This window comes from Elephas maximus, chromosome 4 (genome assembly GCF_024166365.1).
Source record: "Elephas maximus indicus isolate mEleMax1 chromosome 4, mEleMax1 primary haplotype, whole genome shotgun sequence".
Taxonomy (NCBI): Eukaryota; Metazoa; Chordata; class Mammalia; order Proboscidea; family Elephantidae; genus Elephas; species Elephas maximus.
This window is the reverse complement of record NC_064822.1, coordinates 190,331,581-190,359,542: the sequence shown is the minus strand read 5'-3', so window position 1 is coordinate 190,359,542 and position 27,962 is coordinate 190,331,581. Positions and strand designations below refer to the sequence as shown.

The 27,962-nt window shown below is 43.0% G+C and overlaps 1 protein-coding gene across 3 annotated transcripts in view; it reads right to left on the bottom strand.

Moving 5' to 3' along the window:
• Window positions 1-27,962, bottom strand: part of ATXN10 (ataxin 10) — a 214,281-nt gene that overhangs the window by 153,402 nt on the left and 32,917 nt on the right. For 2 of the 3 annotated variants that reach the window (XM_049884655.1, XM_049884656.1), the window contains exons 4-5: window positions 21,268-21,364; window positions 18,864-19,022 (exon numbers count right to left, since the gene is read on the bottom strand). In XM_049884655.1, the coding sequence (XP_049740612.1) occupies window positions 18,864-19,022; window positions 21,268-21,364 (256 nt within the window). The remainder of the gene's footprint in view (window positions 1-18,863; window positions 19,023-21,267; window positions 21,365-27,962) is intronic. The other variant, XM_049884658.1, reaches the window with a different exon arrangement.

Below are 27,962 nucleotides of genomic sequence, written 5' to 3'. Positions count from 1 at the left end.
TTTATTTAATCACTTTATGAAGGGAGCATCTGGAAGCGTCCTGGGGTTTCCCAAAGGCCTGCATGAAGTTGGAGCGGTTTCACAATTCACGGGTTCCGTAAGATAAAACCAAATCAGATCCTGAAGAAGAGTATACGTATTCCTTGTATGGAAACCAAAAAGACCCTTCTCCTGTGTGACACGGTGGCAGTGTCCACAGTGGCACAGCTGCCACATTTGTTCCTCTGGCTGAGCCAGCCTCATGAGGGAGTCCTCCGAGGCCCCAAAGCAGTGACAGCCAGACATGAGGCTCCCCGAGAGTCAGATGAACTCAAGAAAAACTTTAAAGTACCTTCGAGGCACAGATGGACTGCACACTTTTCAGGTGAATCTCCTAAATATTATTTTGCAAATAAGTATCAAGTGGCAATGACTTCAAGATCATATTCCCTGGATTAGCAAATGCAAAAACGTATGCTTTAGAAGTCACCAGAACTAAGTATTTGCTCCTTCACTTTAACCAAGGAAAACACCATAATTGAAAAGGCAAAGTCATCAGAGCAAGGGGTGTCTAGGTCAAGCATCAAAAAGCATCAGGAATCCCTAAATCCCTGTGGGGGATGAATCAGAATCAGCACAATGCTGGGTCCCTACAGGGTGGAGGTCGGACACACCTCCGCTCTCCAACTCCTTCACCATTTCTGACACCAGCCGTCCCCTCATGGCACTCTCTGCCTCTCTGCTGGGCTCGGTAATTCACTGCAGTGGCCAGAGAATCCACAGACCACACTCACAATTAGGGGGTTTTATTAGGGAAGTCACAGGCTACAACTTGGGATCAGGAAGTCACAGGCTACAACTTGGGATCAGGAAGTATATAAGCAAGGTCTGAAAGGCGGCCCCAAAGAGAGAGCACATCCCTCCCTTCTCCCTGCAGGACAGTTCCAACCAGGACAGCTCTCCCAACTGATCTCCGCTGTACTAGCAGACAGGCCCTTCTTGGCCATGCAAGCAAGCTGATCTTTCCCGGCCATCCTCTGGACAGGCCTCCTCTCGGCCCCCTGTGGACAGGCCTCCTCTCGGCCCTCAGGCCCACCCCTCTGGGCCTTAGGGTTATAGCTCTCAACGCAGTTGGGGCATCTGAGTGGCCAAAGGCAGGCCAGCTGGGCCCCTGCACTGCCACTTGCTCTGCTCAAGCATCCAACTACATGGGCTCAAACTGTAGTTGATTCCCCTTTATGGGGTGCCCACCTCCACTGGCAACACCCTGCCTGGAGGCGACCAGCTCCACTCTATGGGACAGCTCGCCCACCACTGCCGTCTGCCGGTCTTGGGGTTTCTGCCACTCGTACCGTCGCTGTTGTTTCTCTGCCACTCGGCTCTGCTGTGCTTGCTGCCATTTCTCTGCCGCCGGGCCCGCTTCTGGGCCTCTCACCGTCTTCAGTGTTATAGCCCTTGACCTGTAGTACAGCTCTTTCAGGAGGTTCCCTCTTCTTCCTCTCACTCTCCTCCTCTGTAAAAACCTCTGTGGGGGTTGGCTGTTTACGTAACCAAACTCCTTGTCAATTTCAAGGTGTAGCCCTCACAGCAGGACCATGACCCAACCAATCCCCTCACTGGACGGCAAGTCACTCAATCCTATTGGGTGGATTTTCAAGCCACTATTTGAATAACAGGGCCCTGACGGAGCAGTGGTTAAGGGCTCAGCTGCTAACCAAAAGGTCAGCAGTTCAAATCCACCAGCCGCTCCCTGGAAACCCTTTGTGCCACTTCTACTCTGTCCTACAGGGTCGCTATAATCAATGGCAAACAGTTTGGCTGGTTTTGGTATTTGAATAACAAAGTGACCAACTCCTGCACGGTGTGTAAAATAGGCTAACCACAGGGCAAACTGTAGCCCAACCAATCATTCTGGGCAGAATTACAAACCCAGGACCAGAAAGGCTATATGTAAGAAAAAACCCACTGTACCGCAAGGGGCAAGAAGGGTATCTCCCTATGATACTACATAAAAGAGGGCTGAAGAGGTACCCACGCTCAAGGCTCAGACAGGCAGAAGGCAAAACAGGTGGTTTTGTTTCCACCAGCCATTTCACCAAACCAACCACTCTGGTAAGTTTGCAACTGTCTGTAAGCCTTTAAAAAACAGGCGGGGCATGAAATACAAAAGTCTGGAAACTTCTAACCTAAATCAATCCCCTCATTTTAGAAATGAGGAAGGAGCAGCCAAAAAAAGGTGTCTTGGTGAAGGGTCCCTTGGTTACCTAAAAAGTCAAAACACACACTCCATTTCCCGTCTTCCATGATTCCTCCTAGAATGTTCTAGTTTGTGACTTGCTTGTGCAGCCTCTGGAAAGAAGTTTCAGGTGAATTCAAAACCTAAATTAGAGTCAGGGTCCTTATTTCGCCTTCAGTTCAAAATTATCAAAACTGAAATTCATTTATTTCTTCTTTCACTCAACAAATAGTAAACAGCCAGTATGAGTAAAGACAGTGACACTTTTACTTCAACTGTAGAACTATTTAGAGAAAATGAGAACAATTGTCGCTCACATTCAATTTACAGAAAAAAGGGTGATCTGTGAGGGGATCCATAGAAGCAACTGAAATCCTTGGCTACACTACATCACGGCCTAACAGCTAATGCGTAACAACACTGCGTGCAAATAAACAGTAAACACACAGAACAACAATGACGATGTGCTGGTGGGAGGCAGATTGGGTTCTCGCTACTTGCAGATGTCAATTTAACTGGCTGTCAATTACGTGCAAGCTTGTATGTGCTATCAGCTGTTGGCATTGTTTTTCTAAATACAAGGTACTCTCCATTCCACGGTGCCTCATTAAGTTAGGAGTAAATTCTTAACTTCCAAAATTCATTAACCTTTTTATCAAATATGTGCAAGTGTCAAATAACTACTCAATGGAAACCAAAGGCTGAGACCCAGTCATGTTCAGTATTTCCAAGTTAAAAACTTCACATTTATGATTAAATTCTTTTCTAGAGCTATCTCTGTAAATTCAGGAAAATTTGTGGTACTATTACTTTTGGCTGGGCGGGGGGGGGTTCCCACTAATCTAAAGCCTAAAACACCACAAGGATCTTTAGACTGTAATTACTACTCCAACTTCACGGAACACAGAATAAATTGTCTCCGGGTAAGGGAAGGGGCAAAAAAACATGCTACTGAAGGCAGAAGGGAGCCCTGGTGGCGTAGTGTTTAAGAGCTTCGGATGCTAACCAAACAGGCTACAGTTCAAATCCACCAGCCGCTCCCTGGAAAACCTATGGGGCATTCTATTCTGTTCTATAGGGTCGGTATGGGTCACAACTGACTCGACGGCACTTAACAACAACAAAGGCAGAAGGAGGAGTACAAACGGCATCAGAGAAACACATTATTTATTTTGCAGAAAGAAAAAAACTAGACATGTGATACTTTCCTAGACCCTCTACTCCATCAACATCAGAGGCTGAGTTCCCCGCCTCGTGTGCCCCAGGATATCAGCCTGGCACTGGAGGCCGGGCATTTCTGCCACTGCTCTCAGCCTCTGGTTCTGGGGTTAGCCCACCCCAGGCAATGACAGAGGCAGGACCAGGACTCCTTAGTTTCATTTTAAAATTCGTCATTTAAATGGGTTAAGGAAGAGCTAATGTTCGCAAATGAAGTTGTAGATGCCAGGGCACCGACCACATTTTGACATCATTTTTCCACACTGGCTGAAAAACAAACTGCATGATGCTACTTCTTCCCCATCTCTCCTTCTCTCAATGTCCTCCTCCTTTATTACTGACTTTATATAAACTGTTACAGTGAGATTAACCAATGTCTACATTACAATGTTTAGATGCCAAAAAGAAGGTAAACACAATCCAGGCACTCAAAGGAACACAAGTTAAACACAAGCTACTAAATGTGGAAACTTACTGGTATAGATATTCCAAAAGTCAGGATTTTAAAGGTTTTTTTTTTTTAAATGAAAACTATCTGTGTATCACCACTTCCACACAGGCCACAGTATCAAAGTCATACTCATAAAAAGAATGAAATAAATTGTATGGACTCCAAAAGCCCAGAATATGATTTAAATGTGCTCTGGAAAATGGATGCCGTTCTCCTTACTTACGATCTGAAAAATCTAGATCACAGTTGCTTAATACGGCGACGTGGACCAAGTGTACAAAGCCGCTATAAAAGCAGCTCTACTTCTCCTGTTAAATGGGTAGGGCCTTTTCACTGCCTGAGGCACGACATTCCACACTGATTAAACGTGAGTAAGGGTGAGAGAAGAACACATCTGTTGGTCCAACGTCAATGCTTCTTCTACTAGGAAAAGGGATTTATCATCTCCAAAGAAACAGCAGTAGCTACAGTTTACCGAACATGCCCGTGCGGGGCCCTGAGCTAAGGGCCATCCCACATGGGCTACTTTCCCACCACTCTCCGTTTAGGGCCACACTCTCGGAAAGGCAGCAGTTGTAAAGGTGCCGAGCACAGATCCGGGTCTCAGGAAGAGCTGGGCTTGAGTGCCAGTTCCAAGGCTGTCTGGCAGAGTGACACCAGGCATACTACCTAGCCTCCCAGCTTCACAAATACTCTTGATTCTCCTGCTCTGGGCGTGTGGTAAGACGGTACCCCCCGCTCCTGACTCAGGCACCAATATACGACTTGCTTTGGCTACTAGAAAGTGAGAAAAATGATCTGTGTCAGTATCGAGGGGAAGCCTTGAAAAGCACCAGGCACCTCTTAACGACCCTGCCCCTGCCATCAGATCAGAGAAATAAGAGATGAAGATAAAGTCTCCACCGAACTGGGTCCATTTGAGAATTGGCTCTAAATTAGCAGAGCATCCCACCCACTCACACCTCACTGGCAAGTAGAAAAAGTGAGAAATAAACTTCTGTTCTGTTATGTCACAGAGATTTGGGGGGTTTACTTCAGAAACACACCCTACACCACCCTGACAGATACCAAAGTCCGTGGTGTAGGGTTATGCTCAGAACTATTAATGAGATGATGTCTCCGAAGCACTCAGCGTGGTGACCGGCACAAAATAACCAAAATTTTCCAGAATACAAAAGAAGAAGGAAACTTTTCTAAATCACCGTAAGAGGCCAGCGTTACCCTAACACCAAAACCAGACAAAGACGTGGTAAGAAAGGGTAACTACGAAACAATGCGCACGTGAACGTAAGATCAAACAACCCTCCATAAAGTATCAGTAAATTAATCAAGCTATGTATTAAAAAAATAAGACATTATACCCTGCCATTACCCTGGGAATGCAAGGCTGGCTAAACGTTTGAAATCAATCGCTGGAATTCACTGTATCAACAGACTGAAGGAGAAAAATAGTATCTCGATACAGAAAACACACTGGACAAAACTGAACATCCATTCCTGGTAAACATGCTCAGCAAACTCAGTACAGAAGAGAACGACTTCTGCCTCACAGAGGCATCTACAAAAAACCCAGAGCTGACGTCGTATTTAAGGGTGAAAGACTGAACGCTTTCTCACTAGGATCAAGAACAAGGCAAAGACATCGGCTCTCACAACATCGTACCAGAGGTGCTAGCAAGCAAAAGAAATAAAAGGCATCTACGAATTAGAAAGGGAAAAATAAAAGTGTCTCGATTCGCAGATGACGTCATTGTTTATGTCACAATCTCCTGAAGAGTTACTAGAACTAATAAGTGAGTTTGGCAGTGTCTGAGGATACCCACAGGTCAATATATAACATCAATTTTATTCCTATATACTAGAAACGAACAAATGGAAGTTGATTTTTTTTTAAAGTACCACTTACTACAGTACTAAAAACTGTGAAATACTTAAACATAAGCCTAGCAAAATACATGCAAGATCTAAAGGCTATACTACTACTACTAAATGCTAAAAGAAATCAAGGCACACCTAAATAAATGGACACTAGTACTGTTTAAATGTCAATTCGTCCTCAGACTGACCTACAGCCTCCATGCAATCCTAACAAAATCTGAACAAGACTGTTCTGTAGCCATCAACAAGCTGATTCTACAACTTACGTGGAAAGGCAAAGGATATAGAAGGGCCAAAGCAAGTTTGAAAAAGACGACCAAAGCTGGAGGGCTCAGATGACTTGATGCCAAGACTGACTTAATGCTACTAAGTCAGACACTGTGGTATTTGCAAGAAGAGTGACACAGAGATGAATGCAACGGTGTGAAGAATTCAGAAATACGGCCACACTTACAGGGTGAGTTGATTTTTGGCAAAGATGGTATGAGGGAATTCAACGGGACAAGAGGTGTTTTCAACCGATGGTACTAGAACAAACAGGCATCCAAATTAAAAAGAACCTCAGTCCATATTCAGCATACACACAAAATGAATTACAGACTTGTAAGAACTAAAACTCAAGTTCTAGAAGACGACTCAGGAGAAAATTGTGGTCATCTTGGGTTAGAGGCAAGGATTTCATCGTTTCTCAGCTACAACACTGCAAAGTTTGTTCCACAAAACCCACATTCCTCATCCTACATATACCGTTTCTTTTATAAAATCCTTGCCTTGAATTATCACACACATGTACTAAGGTAACATGGAAAGGAAATTCCAACTGAGTTTTTATTTATGGAACGATGACACCAGAAAAAAACTATTTTAATTGAAACACGTACCGTTCACGACTCATGAGTGCTTTGGTATGTGTGAACACATGCATGATGACTTCCCTTTAACATTACGATGCTGAAACATGGCACAGCTTTTTTCAAGCTTCGAAATTGAATTATTGTTTCTCATTGCTGGAGTGAGAGTTTACAGACAAGCAAGGGGAAGAAGCTAGAACGAGCCACGTGGCAATGGATTAAGGCTGAAGACATCAAAAAGAACTCATGTTTAACTTAACATAGATACTGATGTTTCCATATAGAATATCAGTAAGTGTATATACACAAGTTAGTATAGACACATATCTGTTCTTTTTCCAAGTTACTGCTTGCATCAAGAGTCTGTTCATTTTTATTGCTGAGTGGTCTTCCAGTTCGGGCCATACTTGAAGACACCAACTGGGGTTTTAGGTGAATAGGCAACAATTTATAATTTTCCTATTTTAAAAAAAGGAAATGTGTTCTCAGCATTTTTTCAAAGAACGTCCGACTTTCAAGAAAGATTACTGATACTAAGTGGAAGAAGCCTGTACAGTCCTTTAGAGAAGATTCATATGGACCTTCTGGGGGTCTCTCTCACTGGGCACTAAAGACCAGGTGTCCCCAGAACGGCTGAAGGCCAAGGATGCCTCCCATCACTCAACAAATTCAAATAATACTACATACCAAGGACTGTTCTATGTCAGTCAGGAGTGAGAAAATTTTTTTTTTTTTTCCCAAAGGGTGCAGGGAAAAAAACTGGCACAGTGGCACTTATGAGAATACCTCACAGGAGGAGGGAGCAGTTGGCAAACAAACATAGAAGGAGTACGTTATTTGCATAAAAATATGGTAGTTTTTGGTGCTGATCAATGCGGCTAAATGTACGAATAAAGGAGAATAAAGAAACAGAAAAGTGCTGGAGGGAAACACTACTTAAGGGAAGGTGTTGGGGAAGGTCTCTCTTGAAGAGATGACAGACCTGTAGGAGCCACCCAAAGATCTAAAGAGAGACAACTGCCAGCAGGAATAACAGCAAGTAGAGATTCAGGAAGAACAAACCCGGGGTGTTCAGAGAAGAGCTGCACCATCAGCTGGCACTAGTGAGCAAGGGAGAAAGTGGGGAAAAAATTAGACCAGAAGGTCAGCTGTAGCCAGGCCGTGTACAGGCCATGGTAAGTGATTCGGATTTGCATAGGGAAGCCACTGGAGGGTTTACTTAAGCAAGGGAGTGACACAATTCATAGTAAATTCTGAAAAGGTCACTCTGGCGAAGAGGGCAAGAGGAGAGGCAGAGATGAGTAAGAGAGCTATTGCAGTAGTCTGTCGACGGGAAAGATGATGGCACCGTGAGCTGTCAGGGCAATATAATGCTGTGAAGTGGGTGGCCTCAGGATGTATCTCGAAGATGGGGCTGATGAGGATATGTGGGTGAGAGCAAAAGACAATCAGGGATGATCTTTCAATTCTGAGCCTGAGAAGGTTCTGGGCCTGGGCAACTGGGTACACGGTGATGCTGTTCACTGAGAGGAGAAAGCAGCAGCAAGTTTCATGAGGGGGGGATATGAGAGTTTAGTTGTAGCCTTGACAAGACCAGGCCTTTGAGCCAGGCTGGATCAGTTCAGTAACTGCTGACGTAAACGAGGGCAGCATACGTGTTGCACTGCAACCAAATCTGTCGCCCACAGGATTTTGACCTGAGTGGGAAACAAACAGCGGTGTCCCGCTCAAGGACACAGGCTGAGGGCACTGCTTTGAATGTGCGTTGCTCTCCGCAGCCCTGCCAATAATCCAATCTTTCAGGATCCATACTGTTTCCCGGGCAAAAGACCTGGTTGCTATGCAATGTGTACACTGCCCTCGTTTTTACTCAGGCAATAATTGAACTGTTCCACACCGGTTCGAAGCCCTGGATAAGAGTGAGATGCCAATTAGAAGCACAGAACAGGAGGCTGAATACGTTAAGTGTGGAGCTCAGCAAGAGGTCAAGGACAGAGAGATAAAACTGGACATCACTGACTTAAAAATGGTTATTCTAAACTAAGGAACTAGATGTGGAACGAGAGATGACAGAGAAGTGGTCTGAGGGCTGAGTCATGGTTTATTCCATCGCTGCAAGCAGCCACAGGTGCCAGCAAAGATGCAGGAAGTCTGCCTGAGAATGAAACCAGCACAGATGAAAGCTGAGACAGAGATGAGAGACACACACAGAGTGCTGATGACACCTCTGAAGCCTGGGATCCACTGTACTATTCGGTTATGCAGCCAATCGATGTCCCTCTGTGCACACGCTGTGTGAATGGACTGTCACTCAGATTCAGATGAATTAAGTGTGGTATAACACTTGATGCCTATTACCCTGCCAAGGGTACAGTGTCAAACAACCCTGATTCCTGCCACGAGGGGGCTCAGTTTAACAATTAAAATCAACATGGTGCATTAAGTACTATGATACTGGAATGTACGGGATGCCATGAGAGAAAAGAAGGGCAAAAGATTCAGAAAGCAAGAGGAAGGACAACTATGCTTATTTTCCCAATCTTTTTATACTTAAGCCAACAGTAAAATTTATATGCATAAGGCAAGAATCATCCTAGAACCAAGAGGGTATTCACCTGGGAGTGAAAATTTGTCACGGAAGATAAATCAACTAGATCATTCAAATGCTGTTAGGTGCCATCGAGTCGGTTTTGACCAATAGTAACGGTAGGTACGACTGAACAAAACTCTGCCCAGTCCTGTGCCATTCTCACAATCGTTGCTTTGTTTGAGCCCACTGTTGCAGCCACTGTGCCCATCCATCTCGTCAAGGGTTGTCCTCTTTTTTGCTGACCCTCTACTTTACCAAGCATGATGTCCTTCTCCAGGGACTGGTCCCTCCTGATGACGTGTCCAAACCACGTCGTGAGACAAAGTCTCGCCTTCCTTGCTTCCAAAGAGCACTCTGGCGGTACTTGTTCCAAAGATAGGTATGTTCATTCTTCTGGCAGTCTGTGGTATATTCGACATTCTTTGTCAACATCATAATTCAAAGGCATCAATTCTTCGGTCTTCCTTATTCATCGTGCAATTTTCACAAGCCTATGAGGCGACCGAAAATACCCTGGCTTGGGTCAGGGGCACCTTAGTCCCCGAAGTGACATCTTTGCTTTTTAACAATTTAAAGAGGTCTTTGGCAGCAGATTTGCCCGATGCAATAATTCAAATACAAGTAATAAAAACAATGCTTTTTTCAGTTATAACTTCATTTTTATTGTGTTGTCTGCCTACCCCCAAAAATTACCGGTATTTTGTATAATACATGACGTAATAAAAAAGTAGAAGCCTCAGAGTTTGGCTTTCAATCCTGTCTCTGTTGAACACTTGTCGGGTGACTGTGGTCAAGCTGGTTTACCTTGCTCAAGGCTCAGGTTCCTTATCTGTAACAGGGGGCAAAATACACTTCACGGGATGTCAGTAACGTGAAAATGAGGTCACGCAGAAACGCTTCCATCACAGAACAACACCCACTCATCTCCCTTTTCCTCTAACGTGTAACCTAGCGCTGACACCCACCTCTTAGCTGATAACCTACCAACGCACCTTTCCTGGGCTGTCAGAGTTAGATGAAGTCAAATGCCAAAATTCAGCCCCTTCATTAATCCAGGGTTATCTAAGAGCACGAAAACATCTTTCAACCCTACAAAGCAGCAAACCTTTTTAGAAGACCACTCTTCCAATAATTCAAACCAAGTCAGGCCAAAGACTTGCCCACCTACACTTTCCTGTGTCCGTGGTGTACCCCAACAGAAAGACCCAAAGTTACTGAAACTATTTCTTTCTAAGAAAAAAAAGGAGGAGGGGAAAAAAAAAACAATAAAAAACCTGTGGACTCTAAGACCACGTAGTTTTGTGCTCATTGTCAGCTATCCCACACTGTTGGAGAGGGAGGGCAGAAAGCAGGTTTTCTCTCATTTTAAGTGATGGGTTCACAATTTAACACTGAAAATAACAATTTTCTTGGAAGGCTCTAGATTTTTGGGATCCTAGTGTTTTTTTTTGTTTTTTGTTTTTTTTTTTAGTGTTTACCGAACGCGAAGTTCCTCTCACACAAATCAAAATATTCAGTACCTGGCTTGCTAAAGGCACAAGTTAACCACTACGTTCCATCCTTTTTCCTGTCTTAATTCCACTTGGTGACCTTTGATAACTTTAATTTAAACTAGTCTGAAGTAGATTTTATAAATGCCCATTATGACCGTTTGCCTTTTATCCTGTGCTGCTAAAAAAGTACACACACTTAAAATATAATCTAAGGTAGTTAACAAATGAAAAACTCAGCTACAGAAAATTTCTCTCCGTGAGCCGACTCTGAGGATTCATCCCGTCGTGTTCGTGAAGCGCTAGCAAAACGTAAGAGATTCTGGAAGTCAAGCACGTATTACTTTCACGTACCAGCTTCTGTTTACGTGAAAAGGCTAACTGAAACACAAATCAATATTCAGAAAAATAAAAATTTGAAAAATTAGGTGTAATCTGAACAAAACGATAAAAGTTTATACTAAAAGAGGCCAAAGCTGACAAAGCTCATGCCTCACCAGTGAAATGCCAAGTGGGATTTTCCCCGTGGCTCAAGGCTCGGGCTACCTGAAACAAATGTGTGCCCTAGCCACACTGGACATGACATGGAAACATACACAAAAATAGATTTTAAGGAAAACAGCAGACTATTCAAAGTAAATCAACTGCCAACGTAACCACCTCACATACAAATTCTTCCAAAAGCACATCTTTCCTCCCAACTCTGAGTAAAGGTATGTGAGGAAATCATCCCCACACAGAGTGGAAAACTGAAACGACTCACGGACAGGTCCCACTCTCTAAGTACTTCGGAGACTATAGAGAGAAAACATGACTCCTGCTCTATGGAGCTGAAAATCCAGGGGGAGAGACCTAAGTGTGTGAAAGGAAATTTAAAAATAAAAACTGAGTAATAGTCTGAGAGAACAACTGTCAGTATATGGGAAAAAAAAAAAAAAAAGCCCCCACTTCAGCCTGGAATAACTAAAGAGAAAACTAACATGCCCAGATCAGCCAGGTTGTAAAAATTATAATGTACAAAATCCACATGAAGCTTACTTTGTGTGCTGAATAGTTTCTTGGCTTCAAGATAAATGGCTTATAATTTTGAAACTGCTTAAGTAGGCTGAATCTTTACAATTTTTATTAAAATAAAATGTATATATAAACCGTAACACAGAAGAAGAGAGCGTAACGTAATACACATCAGTGGTTTGTCACAAAGTGAATACATCCATGTAGCCACAGCCAAGGTCAAGGAACAGAAACTACCTGATCCCCAGAAGTCCAGTTTTCAACAAAATATTATGAGGCAGGCACATAACGCAACAGGAAAGTACAGCCCATACACAAGAAAAGAAGCCATCGATAGAAACTGTCACCGAGGAAGCCCGAACACTGGACTTACAAAGACTTTGAATCAGGTATCTTCAATAGGCTCAGACAACTAAAGAAGATCATGTTTAAAGAACTAAAGTATGAGAACAATGTTATCACCAAACAGAGAGTATCAATAAAGACATACAAATTAGAAAAAAGAATCAAGAGAAATTTTGGAGTTAAAAGACAGACTAACTGAAATGAAAAATTCAAAATGGATGATGGGTGTAAATATAAGACTAAAAACCCTACAACTTCCAGAAGATAAAACAGGAGAAAATCTATGTGAGCCTTGAGTTTACCAATACCTTTAAATACCAACAGTACAATCCGTAAAAGAAAAACTGGTAAGTTAGACTTCACTAAAATTAAAAATTTTCACTCTGTGAAAGACACCGTTAAGAAAATGAAGGACAAGCCATCTGCTGGGAGAAACTAATTGCAAAACATGTACCCAATAAAAGACTTGTATAAATACACAAAGAACTCTTAAAACCCAACACTAAGAAAACAAACAACCCAATTAACAAAATGGACAAAACATCTGAAGGTACCTCAACAAAGATGATAAATAAGTATATGAAAAGACGCTCAACATCATCTGTCATCAGGGAACTGCAAACAAAAACAACGCCATACCACTAAACACCTATTGCTATTGTTCGGTGCCATGGAGTCAATTCCGACTCACAGCGACCCTATACACAACAGAATGCAACACTGCCTGGTCCTGAGCCATCCTCACAATGGTTGTTATGCTTGAGCCCATTGTTGCAGCCACTGTGTCAATCCATCTTGTTGAGGTTCTTCCTCTTTTTTTGCTGACCCTGTACTCTGCCAAGCGTGATGCCCTTCTCCAGGGACTGATCCCTCCTGACAATGTGTCCAAAGTATGTGAGACATAGTCTTGCTATCCTTACTTCTAAGGAGCATTCTGGTTTTACTTCTTCCAAGACAGATTTGTTTGTTCTTTTAGCAGTCCATGGTATATTCAATATTCTTTGCCAACACCACAATTCAAAGGCATTGATTCTTCTTCTATCTTCCTTAATCATTGTCCAGTTTCCGCACACATAAGATGCAAAAACACCGTGGCTTGTGTCAGGAGCATCTTAGTCCTCAAGGTGACATCTCTGCCTTCCAACACTTTAGAGAGATTTTTTGCAGCACACTTGAACACTGCAATGTGTCTTCTGACTTCCTGACTGCTGCTTCCGTGGGTGTTGACAATGGATGCAAGTAAAATGAAATCTTTGACAATCTCAATCTTTTCTCCGTTTATCATGGTGTTGCTTAATGGTCCGGTTGCAAGGATTTTTGTTTTATGTTGAGGGGTAGGTAATCCATATACTGAAGGCTGTGGTCTTTGGTCTTCATCAGTAAGTGCTTCAAGTTCTCTTCACTTTCAGCTAGCACGGTTGTATCATCTCCATAACAAGGTTGTTAATGAGTTTTCCTCTAATCCTGATGCCCTGTTCTCCTACATATAGTCCAGCTTCTCAGATTATTTGCTGAGCATACAGATTGAATAGGTATGATGAAAGAATACAGCCCTGAGGCACACCTCTCCTGACTTTAAACCATACAGTATCCCCTTGTTCTGTTCAAACAACTGCCTCTTGATCTATGTAAAGGTTCCTTAAGAGCACAATTAAGTGTTCTGGAATTCCCATTCTTCGCAATGTTATCCATAATTTGTTATGATCCACACAGTCAAATGCCTTTGCATAGTCAATAAAACACAGGTGAACACTTTCTGGTATCCTCTGCCTTCAGCCAGGATCCATGTGACATCAGCAATGATATCCCTGGTTCCATGTCCTCCTCTAAATCCAGCTTGAATTTCTGGCAGTTCCCTGTCGATATACTGCTGCAGCTGCTCTTGAATGATCTTCAGCACAATTTTGCTTGCATGTGATATTAATGATACTGTTTGATAATTTCCCCATTCAGATGAATCACCTTTCTTGGGAAGAGGCATAAATATTAATCTCTTCCAGTTGGTTGGCCAGGCAGCTGTCTTTCAAATTTCTTGGCATAGACAAGTTAGCACTTCAGTGCTGCATTCAAATGTTGGAACATCTCAATTGGTATTCCGTCAATTCCTGAAGCCTTGTTTTTCGCCAGTGCCCTCAGCAGTCTGGATTTCTTCCTTCAGTACCATTGCTTCCTGCTCATATGGTACCTCCCGAAATGGCTGAATGTCAACCAATTTGTTTTGGTGTACTGACTCTGTGTACTCCTTCCATATTCTTTGGATGCTTCCTGAGTCATTTAGTATTTTCCCCATAGAATCCTTCAGTGTTGTAACTCAAGGCTTGAATTTTTTCTTCAGTTCTTTCAGTTTAAGAAATGCTGAGTACGTTCTTCCCTTTTGGTTTTCCATCTCCAGGTCTTTGCACATGTCATCATAATTCTTTACTTTGTCTTCTCAGGGTGCCCTTTGAAATCTTCGGTCCAGCTCTTTTACTTTATTGTTTTTTCCTTTTGCTTTAACTACTCAACATTCAAGAGCAAGTTTTAGAGTCTCTTCTGACATCCATTTAGGTCTTTTCCTTCTGTCTTTTTAATGACCTCTTGCCTTCTTCCTGTCATTCCACAACTCATCTGGTCTTCAGTCATTAGTGTTTGACGGTCAAATCTAGTCTTGAGATAGTCTCTAAATTCATTTGGGATATACTCAAGGTTGTACTTGGACTCTGGTTGACTCATTCTAATTTTCTTCTGTTTTAATTTGAACTTGCATATGAGTAATTGATGGTCTGATCCGCAGTCAGCTCCTGGCCTCGTTCTCACTGATCATATTGAGCTTTTCCATCATCTCTTTCCACAGATGTGGTCAATTTGACTCCTGTGCATTCCATCTGGTGAGGTCCATGTGTACAGTCACCATTTATTATTGGTGACAAAAGGTATTTGCAATGATTAAGTCGTTGGTCTTACAAAATTCAATCATGCACTCTCCAGCATCGTTGCCATCACCAAGGCCGTATTTTCCAACTACCGATCCTTCTTCTGTTTTCGACTTTCGCATTCCAATCACCAGTAATTCTCAGTGCATCCTGATGGCATGTTCCATCAACTTCAGACTGCAGGAGCTGGTAAAAATCTTTAATTTCTTCATTTTTGGCCTTAGTGGTTGCTGCATAAATTGGGTCGTATTAACTGGTCTTTCTTGTAGGCGTATAGGTATTATCCTATCACCAACAGCATTGTACTTCAGGATAGATCTTGAAATGTTCTCTTGACAATGAACGCGACTCCATTCCTCTTCAAGTTGTCATTCACGACATAGCAGACCATATGACTGCCCGATTCAAAACAACCAATACCAGTCCATTTCTGCTCACTAATGCCTAGCGTATCGATGTTTATTCCATTTCATTTTTGACGACTTCCAATTTTCCTAGATTCATACTTCATACTTCATACATTCCACGTTCTGATTATTAATGGATGTTTGCAGCTGTTTCTTCTCATTTTGAGGAGTACCACATCAGCAAATGAAGGTCCCAAAAGCTTAACCTCCATTAATTCCAACTGTACTTTCAGGAGGCAGCTCTTCCCCAGTCACGTTTTAAGTGCCTTCCAACCTGAGGGGCTCATCTTCTGGCACTGTATCAGACAATGTTCTACTGCTATTCATAAGGCTTTCGCTGGCTAATTCCTTTCAGAAGTAGACCACTGGATCCTTCTTTCTGGTCTTAGTCTGGAAGCTCAGCTGAATCCTGTCCACCATGGGTGACCCTACTGGTATTTGAATACTGGTGTCACAGGTTCTAGCATCACAGCAACACATAAGCCCCCACTGTATAACAAACTGACAGACGCATGGAGGAAATACCTATCGTTGTTGCTGTCGTTAGGTGCCGTCAAGTCAGTTCCGACTCATAGCGACCCTACGTACAACAGAACGAAACACTGCCCGGTCCTGAGCCATCCTTACCATAGTTGTTACGCCTGAGCCCACTGTTGCATCCACTGTGTCAATCTACCTTGTCGAGGGTCTTCCTCTTTTCCGCTGACCCTGTACTCTGCCAGGAATGATGTCCTTCTCCAGGGACTGATCCCTCCTGACAACGTGTCCAAAGTATGTAATACACGGTCTCGCCATCCTCGCTTCTAAGGAGCATTCTAGTTGTGCTTCTTCCGAGACAGGTTTGCTCGTTCTTCTGGCAGTCCATGGTATATTCTTCCCCAACACAATTCAAAGGCGTCAATTCTTCGGTCTTCTTTATTCGTTGTCCAGCTTTCACATGCATATGATGCAATTGAAAATACCATGGCATGGGTCAGGCACACCTTAGTCTTCAAGGTGGTATCTTTTCTCTTCAACACTTTAAAGAGTTTCTTTGCAGCAAATTTACCCAATGCAATGCATCCTTTGACTTCCTTACTGCTGCTTCCATGGGTGTTGATCGTGGATCCAAGTAAAATGAAATCCTTGATGGCTTCAACCTTTTCTCCATTTACCATGATGTTGCTCATTGAAACACCTATTAATAAGGCAAAAATCCAAAACGCTGATGACATCGAATGCTGACGAGAATGTAGAGCAACAGGAACTCTCACCCACTGCTGGTGGGAATGCAAAACGGTGCAGCCTCTCCAGAAGACAGTCTGGCAGTTTCTTACAAAGTTAAACATCGGCTCACCATACAATCCAGTCATCGTGCTCCTAGGTATTTATCCAAGTGACATGAAAACATATGTCCGCATAAAAACCTGTACATGAATGTTTATGGCATTCATAACTGCCCAAAACTGGAAGCAACCAAGATGCCCCTCAATAGATAAATGGATAAACAAACTATGGCACATGCATACGATGGAATATTAATCAGCAATAAAAAGAAATGTGCTATGAATCTGTGAAAAGACAGGGAGTAATCTTAAGTACATGTAGCTAAGTAAAAGAAGTCAGTCTGAAAAAAGGTATGTACTGTATGGTTCCAACTATATGACATCCTGGAAAAGGCAAAACTATAGAGACAGTGAAAACAGATCAGTGCTTGCCAGGAGTTCAGGAGGAGGAGGAATGAATACATGGAGCACAGGCCATTTTTAGGGCAGTGAAACTGTTCTACAGGATACTGGTGGACTGGTTGGCAGTGGACTGCATTAACTATTTGCACCACCCAGGGATAAATTAGGATAAATCCAAAAAAATCCACGCCAAGACACATCATAAGTAACCATCTGAAAAGACAAAGAAAAAATCTTAAAAGCAACCCGAGAGAAAGGACACACTACCTACTGGTAAAAACAATGTGAACGATAGTGAATTTCTCATGAGAATGAATGCCCACGAGGTACCCATCAACCTCTAATTGTCATCGAACCATCGACAGCTGCCACAAGGGCCTGACCTGTGTACAGGCTTCTCCACTATCCGAACACACAGCATTCCTACCACACCTTTCCTAAGCTGAAGTGGCATAAAGAATTATCATTAATTCACATGGGAACATTTTTTGAGCATTCCCAGCCCCCAAAATAACCTACCAAATCAGAGCAAATAACACATAAAACCTAAAATACCACTAACATGCTAAAAGCAAAAATGATATAAACAAATCAAGATAAAACACAGATGCTCACAGCTATGCTGGCTTGAGGCTTAGATGCTGAGTGTAGTTCCCAGAGAAGGAGCTTTGGCCAAGACAGAGACATCCCCTAACTGGGACATAGGCCCTGAAGGCCACCCCCTTCCTGGGTTAGGGCTGCACCCCCAGTCACCACCCTCCCCAGCTCATGTGTCTGAGAGTGTCCAGCATCTTGGCCTTCTCAGAGTGACCAGGAGCAACCCCCCGAAGTCCAGGGATGGCTGGGGATAGGTGGAGAGAGGGCAGAGGCTGCAAGGCACCTGGGAAGAAGCCACGAAGGAGGGGTCAAATCAGCCGCTCTCTCCCACCCTCACTGGCGCCTGGGATCAAGGCCCACAAAGAGAGGCTGACAGGCGGCAGATGGCACACACTGGGGAAGGGGGGTGACCAGCCTCTGCCACAGGCCCCCTCTCCTAGTTCTGCCTGGAGCCTGGAGCGAGGTGGGTGGACAGAAGCAGCATGGTGGGGAAGGGGTATGCTGGAGGAAAGAGGGGTCACCGGATAGGGAGGGCTGGTTGGGGACCCACGGTGTGGCCCTTTTCCCGCCACATGGAGCTGCAAAAGGATCTAATGCTGGAGGTGGGGGCGAAGCCACTCTCACTGCTCGGGGCGCATGCTGCTTCTTTAACAGCTCATTACACAATATCTATTGTGTAAAAGCGAAAATCCTCTTTGGGTTCCTCTCAGCAAAAACAGGTACTAGTGTAGGTCTTTCGCAAAAGCAAGGCAGAATAAAACAAACTTTCAAAAAGCGGTGCATACCTGGTACTCCAAAGGTGCCTTGCCCATCTTCACAAGGTGTTTTGTCTTCTCCCTTACACCAGGAATGCCCTCCCTTCCTCCTCAGCACCTTAAAAAATTCTCCTCATCCTTTAAGGCCCAATTCAAGCCTCCTCCTCGTCTTTCACAAAGGCTCCAAGTTGTGCTGAGCAACTGTTCTGATTGTGTCAGTACGTTTAAGTTTTATGTTACCATTCAATTCTCACATCGTACTTCAAATTTCTACTTGTGCGTCTTACTCCCTGAGATGGTAAGCTCTTTGAAGGTAACCCTGACAATCTGCTGTACACACAATGTCATTACATCAACATGACAGGGGTCTGATTTTTTTAGAAACAAAGGAAAACCATGATTTTTGAAGACATCTACAAGGAAAGTAATCTGTCAGGATATTCCTAAGCGATCACATCTGTGAAGACACTTACGGCCATTCTGATTCAGGCTGCTTTTGGTGTGCTTCGATGACACTAATTGCAATATTGAGGTTTTCCTGCAGTTCGTTCATTCTTTCAAGATTGAGGGTTGTGAACATAATCATCGAAGAGTAGGCAACAATCTTTTTGTCGTGATGATTTAAGCAAGTACTTCAAAATAAAGAAATGAAATTCTTAGCCCAATTTTGCAACAGGATAAAATATGATAACAAATAATAATTTCACTAACGAATTCAGTATACAGTGATATTTTTAAGAATCTGATAAAGAATTACAACACCATAAAACAAGTACATTATATACTGAAAAGATCTAATTCAAAACAGGAAAACACAGTCACAATAAAAACTCTAACGTTAAAGCTGTAGCTCACTTGACTTATAAGCAAAAAGCAAAATAACATTTGATTAGAGAAAAAGACTAAATTATTACATTTATAAAGCAGGAAAATGCTCGTTCCTATTCAAAAGAAAAATCACAAGGTAAGAAATGATAACTCAATGACTACTGGCGTCAATGACAGTTGTGAGGGACAGGATGTCGAAGGCGAAAAACAGAATTTAGAGTCAGGAGGCTCCGTGTAAGTCCTGGCTAATCTACCCCTCAGCTGTGTGACCTCAGGAAGGTCACTAATTTATTGATTGTCAGTTATTTTATGGATCACCCACTATGACAAAAATTTTTTTTTCCATTCAAACTTCACAACACTCTCCTCAGGGGAAGTATTATCCTCATATTACAAACCAGGAATGTGGGGACTGAGGCTCAGAGGGACTAAGAAACTTTACTTCCCAGAGGCAGAAAACCACTACCTGCCAAAGCTGGAATTCACCATTGGTTTTATCTGTCTCACGAACACTGAGGAGTGAAGTCATAATCTCTTTCAGGGTGTTTTCTGATATAAAAAATGAAATGGGATAACAAGACCTTCTCTGCCTACCTCACAGGGCTTTTGTGAGGCTCATATGAGATAATGTAAGTAAAACCACCATGTAAACTGCTAAGACTTCCCCAATTGTCTTATCTTTTTTTAAGAGCCCCACCTCTGTTTTTCTATGACACCCTGGATTTACCCTAGCTGTGTTAGTTATCACACTGTAATGTACGTGCCTGTTCCTTTATTTCCCCCACCAAAGCCTAGACTCCTTGCGGGCAAGGAATGCATCTAAGTTATCACTGTATCCCCATCGACTCAACAGCACACAACAGCAGCACGCAACCTGGAGTACAGTAGGCGTCCACAATGTTTTAAAGGAATGAATTCTCAAAACCAATTACTTTCTGTAGCTTCTATCCCATAATTACATTCTTCTACCCAAGTTCAATTACTATTCATCATAAGGATAACAGGCATTTACATACCTTCAACCCTAATTATTTGCAGGAACTTGAGAGCCAATTAAGAGACTACAGAGCTAGAAGTAACATTAGAGATCATCTGATCCTAACACCATACCTACAGGTAGGCCCAGAAGAGCTAGACAGCCAGGGACGGCAGAGCGGTATTTAGGCAGTACGGTATCTAGAAAGAGTAGAGGCTGTGGACCCAGACAGCATGGGGCTCATATACCAACTACGCCATTTAACAGCCTTAAGCTTCAGTTCCCTTATCTGTCAAACGAAGAACAATACCACTTCCCCTGCTGGGCTGTTGTAAAGGACAGGGATGGCGTACACAAAATGCCCAACTCAATGCATTCGGACAACAGCTGCTGCCACCACCAAAGTCACCCCATTCATTGGCAACAGAGCCTGGATTAGAAGCCAGTCCGCCCATTCCCAATGGTGCCTTTTCTCTTACCTATCCTGCCTGCATTACCTGCTCGCATTTACCTCAGTGTTCAATTTCTTAGGAACCAACAGACCTGGCAGAAAAAAAGGTAGTAGATCACCAGGGAAAGTACCATGATCCAATGTGGCTAAAGGATCAGTCAGCTGCATCTTACATTTCTCCACACCCAGGAAAACACACAGCACTGTGCTAAGCGCACACAAAATGCTCAGAACATTGAGGGCTAATTAACTGCCCGTACTTCCGCCGTAATTCCAGTGTTTTCCTTTCTTTTTTTCTTATAAATTTCACCGTCCTTAACATCATTCCTACTTCAACCATAACCTTTATTTTCTTAATTGAAATAAACTGACCAACAACGTGCAGAGCTCAATGAATTTTTAGATATGCCTACAGCTATGTAACCACCACCCAGATCAAGACATAGAACGTCTCCAGGACTCAAGGAGACTCCCCTGTGCCCTCTCCAGCACCCCAAAGAGTAACCCCACGCTGGCTTCTATCACCCTCAGTTAGTTTTTCCTGGTTTTGAACTTCATACAAATGGAATGACGTAACCACCATCTTTTTGGAAGTTGGAAAAATTCTCATCAGTATACTCACAAAAAGAGTTCTGGGAAGGCATGAGCCCAAACAATAGACTGGGATTCTTCATTCCGTGAGGCAACGTTGCCCAGAAACTGCAGGCCGCAGCGGAAAGCTGAGAATGTGCCAAAGCAAAAACAAAAGTTATATGATTAGAAAAATACTTTCAATACACAATGAATAAATATATCTGGATAAGAAATATTCCCCATGTTATTCAACAGGAAGTTTCTGTTTTCTTCTGTGAACTATGAAGGGCTCTCTTCACAGTGTAACTTTTGGCATGACATTAATATTGAAAAGCCTCAGCAAAACAACTAACTCTACACAAGTCATTAACTTCTTAAGTAAGACTGTTAATGTAGACACACACAAATACACCTGTAATTACACTGAACGTAACTGGAATACGACCGCCAATCAAAAGACAGTGACCTATAGACTGGATTTTGAGAAACCTAACTACATACAAAAAAAAAAAAAAATTTTTTTTCTCTAACTACATGCTGTGTAAAACAAACGTATCTAAAACTGTCAAAATATGGAAAGTTAAATAATGGAAAAAAGATGTACTGGGCAAATGCCAACCTAATTAGGAAGTCACAAGCCAGTTAAAATTAGACATAATAACCTTAAAGGCAAAAAGCATTGTTGGAGATTTTTTTTAGAAAGGGGGGAAGGTCATTCCAGAATGATTCCCCAGGTGTCACAAACGGTTAAGCGCTCAGCTGCAAACCAATAGGTTGGCAGTTCAAGTCCACCAAAAGGTACCTCAGAAGAAAGGCTGAGAGATCTACTTTCAAAAAATCAGCCACTGAAAACCGTATGGCACACGGTTTTACTCTGACACACATGGGGTCGCCATGCGTCAGAGTGAACCTGAATGCAACCAGGAGGCAGTCATGTTCTAAGTGCTTTACGTGGACTATCTTCTTTAATTTTCACTGTGAGGTAGGTATTATCGCTGTGGTGTCCCGTCGAGTCGATTCCAACTCATAGCAACTCTATATTATTATGACATACGAGGAAACACAGGCACAGAGTAAGTACATCGCCCAAGTCAAGCAGCTAGAGGAGGGCTCAGCCAAAACGCAAGCAGGTAGCGTGACTTCAAAGCCAGAGCTCTGGACCACAACACTACACTGAAATACGAGAGCTGATATGTGGCCAGTTCATACTGGTTTGGTGATGCTGATGACTAAAATATTAAAACACTCCTGTACTCTGTCGTAAACAGACATTGCCTCCCACTCAAGTGCCCACCCCTCGCCCAGTCCCCTCCTCGGGACACACCCCCCCATAACTAAAAGGTCAACACCTGACTGAGCTTCTGTCCAACACGGCTATGCCCCTGCACTACCAGTGGTGTCTAGTCCATGGGCTCAGTGCCCGCGCCCTCTGGTTAAGACTAGGGCCAAGGCACGCTAAACACGGAGAAAACGGCACACACAAAGGTCCTCAGTGGGAAGAGAGGGACACTTCTGTAGAACTACACGCCAGTGGGAACACAGTGATAAGGTCACAGGGTAATAACAACAAAAACAGTAACTGACATTTACCGAGTGTTTGCTCGGTGCCAGCCACTGGGTTCTGATTGTACTATCTCATTTAATCCCATAACCACCTTCTAAGGTAGGTATTAATATGGTCCCCATCTTGCAAATGAGTGAACCAAACCTCAGAAACATCAGGTTACTTGCCCAAGGTCATGCAGCTTGCAAGTGGGAGAACCAGGACTGGCAAAAAGAGAGATGGCTCTTCCTCCCAGGCAGGCATCAAAGCTAACCAAGGATGGTAACGTGCAACAGGAGAGCACACTTTCTAGGTCTCTGCTTTCCTAGAAATGGCGGGTTAACCTGCCGATCCAGCCCCCAAGCTCCTGACCTCTGTCATTGGAGTTTCCCAGGCCCTGGCACCTTTGGGTTGTGGTGGAGCAGTGATGAAGCGTTTGGCTGCTAACCAAAGGTCAGCAGTTTGAATCCACCAGCCACTCCTTGGAAATCCCATGGGACAGCTCGACTCCGTCCTATAGGGTCGCTATGAGTTGCAATCAACTCAATGGCAACAGGTTTGGTTCTTTTTTTTATTGGTTTGGCGCCCTCTGCCTGAGCCTTCCCTTCAAACCCTGCCACCTAATCCCTGGCTGAGCACAGGACAGGCTCCTCACCCCAACACCTCAAAGAAAGAGTAGTTGTAAGGATTAAAGAGGACCAAGTATGTGTCTGAGCTGTTCATTCATGAAGCACAGCAACACAACATCAGACTCCTCAAAGAAGGGTTGCAAGACTACCGCCAAAATTCATAACACTGCAATAAAAAGGTAGGCCAACAAAACCCAAGTGCCTGAAAACTGAGTCAAAATTATACTTGAAACCAAAAAAGCCAGACACAAAACTGCCAAGTACACATTCATGACCCTACAAGTACATGCCGGAAACGACCAGTCAAAGCTCATGTGTTTGTCTTATGTGGCCTGAGTACTGGGATGTTTTTTTCCTTCCATTTTCTAAATTTTTTTTTAATTAAATTATAAAAAACATTTACAGAAAAAACTTCGTTTTTACTCAGATAAGCCATAGTTCAAAAAAAAACATACATTTCTACTGAATATTTTAGAACATTAACCGTCAAAGCCTTGTAAAATTTCATTTAACACAAAAAAAGCCAACAACGTAAGTAGGTCTGAAAGCCAGCTGCCCCAACAATTTATCAGGCAACTAAAAATGAGCATTATGGAAGGAAAAGGTTTAAAGATGTCATGGAAACAAAGTGAAAACTCCAGACAGGTACAAATGACAGTTTATTTTTACCAAACTGGTTATCAACTGATCTTTATGTAAATACTGCAAATGTTACAAAGCTCCTCAAAAATCCCAACATTATTTTTACAGATTAGTAAAGAATAAACGCCAAAAACAGCACCAATAACACAATTAAAATAACCCAGGTTTTTGTTTACATAACTTGATGAGCATCATGTATTCGTCACACCACTGCAATTATTTCCTGAAAATACTCCTCTAAATATTATTTTGACAATGTAATTACAGTAATTCCCTCAAGGGTGGTAACAAAAAACTGGCACATGCACCCTGCTAACGGTCTACCTAGAGTAAGGTTCTCACAGGGAGACAGTGAAGAGATGGCACAGATACTTTACTAAGAAGCAGAATACATGTTACAAGATTACATGAGCAAACATACTATAAAAAAAAACGCTCAAGTGTCATTGTTGAATTCAAATTTCATTGTTAAACTCCAAATAAAATTTAGCAATTTCATTATCTCCTTTTTCAAGAAGGTGGTGAGAATTATCACTTAACTTCCATTTTCCTTCTTGTCTCAGTAATACTAGCCTTCCAACTCTGTCCATAAACACAAGCCAACCACTCAACATTGATACAACTAAAAAAACAGATCTAAATAAATCTCCATGTTCATGGATTGGAAGACTCGATTATTGTAAAGACGGCAATTCTCCCAAAATTGATCTATAGATTCAAAATAACCCCTACCAAAATTCCTGCTGCCTTTTTTGATAGGTAGTCAAATTTGTATAAAAATGCAAAAGATCCACGATAGCCTAAACAATTTTGAAAAAGAGCAAAGTTGAAGGGCTTACACCTCCCAGTTTCGAAATACCCAATAAAAGCTACAGTCATCAAGACAATATGGTACTGGCAGAAGGACAAGTATACACATCAAAGGAACGGTATTACGAGTCCAGAAATAAACACCCACATTTACGGCTTATTAACTGTCAAAACGGGTGCCGAGGTACACTGACAGGGAAAGGACAGTCTTTAATAAGTGTTACTAGGACCACTGGATCCTGGATGTAAAAATATTGGTTTAGATCCTTACTTCACACCAAACATAAAAATTCAAAGAAAATGAATCACTGCACTAAATATAAGAGCTAAATCGATATCAAACTTATAGGAGAAAATCTCCATGACCTCGGGTGAGGCAGAGTTCTTATACACAACACCGAAGTACAATCCAAAAAAGACAAAACTGGATGCGGGGTGCTGGGGATAGGAACCAGGATTGAACGCAAATGGGCACCAGAGTCCTTTGTAGGGTGATGTTCTAAAACCGGCTGGTGGTCATTTTGCACAACTCTGTAAATTTACCAAAAATCACTGACTCGTATGCACGCTTAGAAGGGGGGGAATTTTATGCAATTTACATAAACTGTGTCAAGGTATGTAAACTATGTGTGTAATATAAAGGATGCCTCGCCAAAGCTGTTAAAAATGAAACTGATGTAACTGCAACTCCCTGAACTGTCAAAACCCTGAACGTATCAAACATAAAATAGTCTGTAAGGACCTACTCCCTCGACCAGCAAGTACCAAGGAAGAGCCCAGCCACCGCCACCAACCAACAATTCACTCATCAACGACAAGCCGGCTCACAAGAGCCCTTCTGAAATCTGCTCTTCCAAGTTTTGCGTCAGATCGCCTACTCAGAGCAGGGAAAACAACACACCCAGCCCTCGCTTGTCAACATGGTTAGGTTCCAAAGGGCATCATTCGAAAACAGAGCATTTTTTTTTTTTTTTCTGTTTTCAGACCACCTGTTTGTCCGATTTTTTTTATTTAGAAAACATGACCATAGAAATCCTAACAGCTAAGGTTTACTAACGTGTTCATCACCGTGACAAGTCCAGTTATGGATCATTCCTCTGCAGAGAAGGCTTGGAGGAGATAAAGCTGGGCTGTGTGACTGTAGCCCACGGTTCAACCACTTCGCCTTCCTCCTATTGTGGGTTACAGCTTCCCTGGCAGAGCTGCCTCCAGGGGTCCACTCTCACCCCTGCAAAGCCTGTGTTCAGGATCATGGAGTCTGCTCTGTCCTCTAGGCCCGGCCAGTCACGGAGGCTTGGGGCTTCCTGCCCTGGTGCTGGGAGCCTGGCCACATACCCGACCCCACCAAGGCAGAGGCTTCAGGCCCCGTTTAGCTAACTCTGGAATGTCACTAAACTCACATGCATTTCTTCCAAACACCCTCTCCAATGCCTTTTTTTCTTTCCTCCCTTCCTACCCCCCACAGCAGTTTCAAGCTACAGGACCTCAGGCCACACAAGAGCTGGGAACCCAGAACAGGTGCCTGCTGGATGGGTGCTGCCTCTGTTTCCGCTCGAGAGGCCATACCCTGAAGGAGGCCAGCCCCACATAACAGCTGGATGCAGTGCCCCAAATGACAGGAGGGAGCCGAGGGCATGGGGCAGCGCAGCCCAGCTTCCAGAAGTCCACCTAGAGACCCTCCTCAACGGAGGCGACGCTCCACAGCTGTTTCCACCAGGCCCACCACCTCATTAATGTGCAAAACAGTCAGATAGTAGATTTTTTACTGTTTTCGTAAATGCAAAATGATAGATAACGAGAGAGCTGGTAAGTGAGGAGTAGATGCCAACATCGTGAGGGAAGGCTGAAAATCATTATCGTATTTTATAAAAACTAAATGTCGAATCACTTGCAGCAAACCTGAAACAGAGCAGAGAAAAAGGAGAACGGACTGGGGGGGGACAAGGAGTCAAGGGAGGGTATTTTTAAAGGAAAATGGGAGAGTGTGTTATACGATGACAAAAATCATGGCGAAGAGAGGGAAAAACCGAGGCTGCGGGGGAGGAAGGGGATAATTTCAGGAGCGGGGTTTCTGAGTAGGCGAACGGGGACAGGCTCCAGCACACACGTAGCGGGCTGGCTGGTTCTAACAGTGATTAATCGCAGCGTCTGTGCAGTGCTCCCTCTCTGCTGCTTTATTTAGGAATACAGCAATAGAAGAGAAACCTATTTCCGCCCAGCAGAGCGCTTCGGCTTCTGCCAGTGACACACTATCCACCACGTCAGTCTTTCTCAACAATTATAAAACGTGGTACATTCTTAACCGACTCAATTACCACACCACACACAGACTTCAACATAGCTGCCTTTCCGCAAAAGATGGAAATACGTATCTTATTGCTGATTATAATCCCCCGATTCTGAGCACTGAAGATTCTGTTTTATTATAGGGTTATGAAAATATCTTTAAATATACAATACCTCAACAACATTTTATAACTAAATCCTACACCACTTCAATTTCTTGAAAACACTCAAGAAACTATTGTTGTTCAAATAAACTCATAGCAAACTCTGCATGTGCAAATTCTTAGATGAGGTAAATAATTCAAAAAATAATTACCATTTCCCAAAGATTTCTAAATCAAAAAGAAAGACCAAAGAATTTTAGTGAATGAATTTAAAATAAAAACACAAAGAAACCACAAAACACAAAAGAGTTAAACCAACCCAGGAAGTGCCTTTAACACCACTGTTTTAGCCAATTTCACCTCCGTCCTTCAGTTTCCACACCTATAAAAAGAGTTATCACCTCTAGTTCTCCATCTACCTATCACCAATGTTGATACCAGAAGTACAAGGAGCAAAAGCTTTCCAAAAAGTCTAGGAAAACTTCATGATCTCCCAATCAGGAAACCTGGTTTTTCTCTTAATCCTGTACCAACAGCCACTGATATGCTGGCCATCAGAGTCCCCGTTCTGTCTTACACATAAAACCCACTGCCACCGAGTCAACTCCAACCCACAGCAACCCGACAAGACAGCGGACAGCTGCTCCATGAGGCTTCCGGGGAGCTGGTGGGTTCAAACCGCCGACCTTCTGGTCAGCAGTCAAGCTCTTAACCACGGTGCCACAAGGGC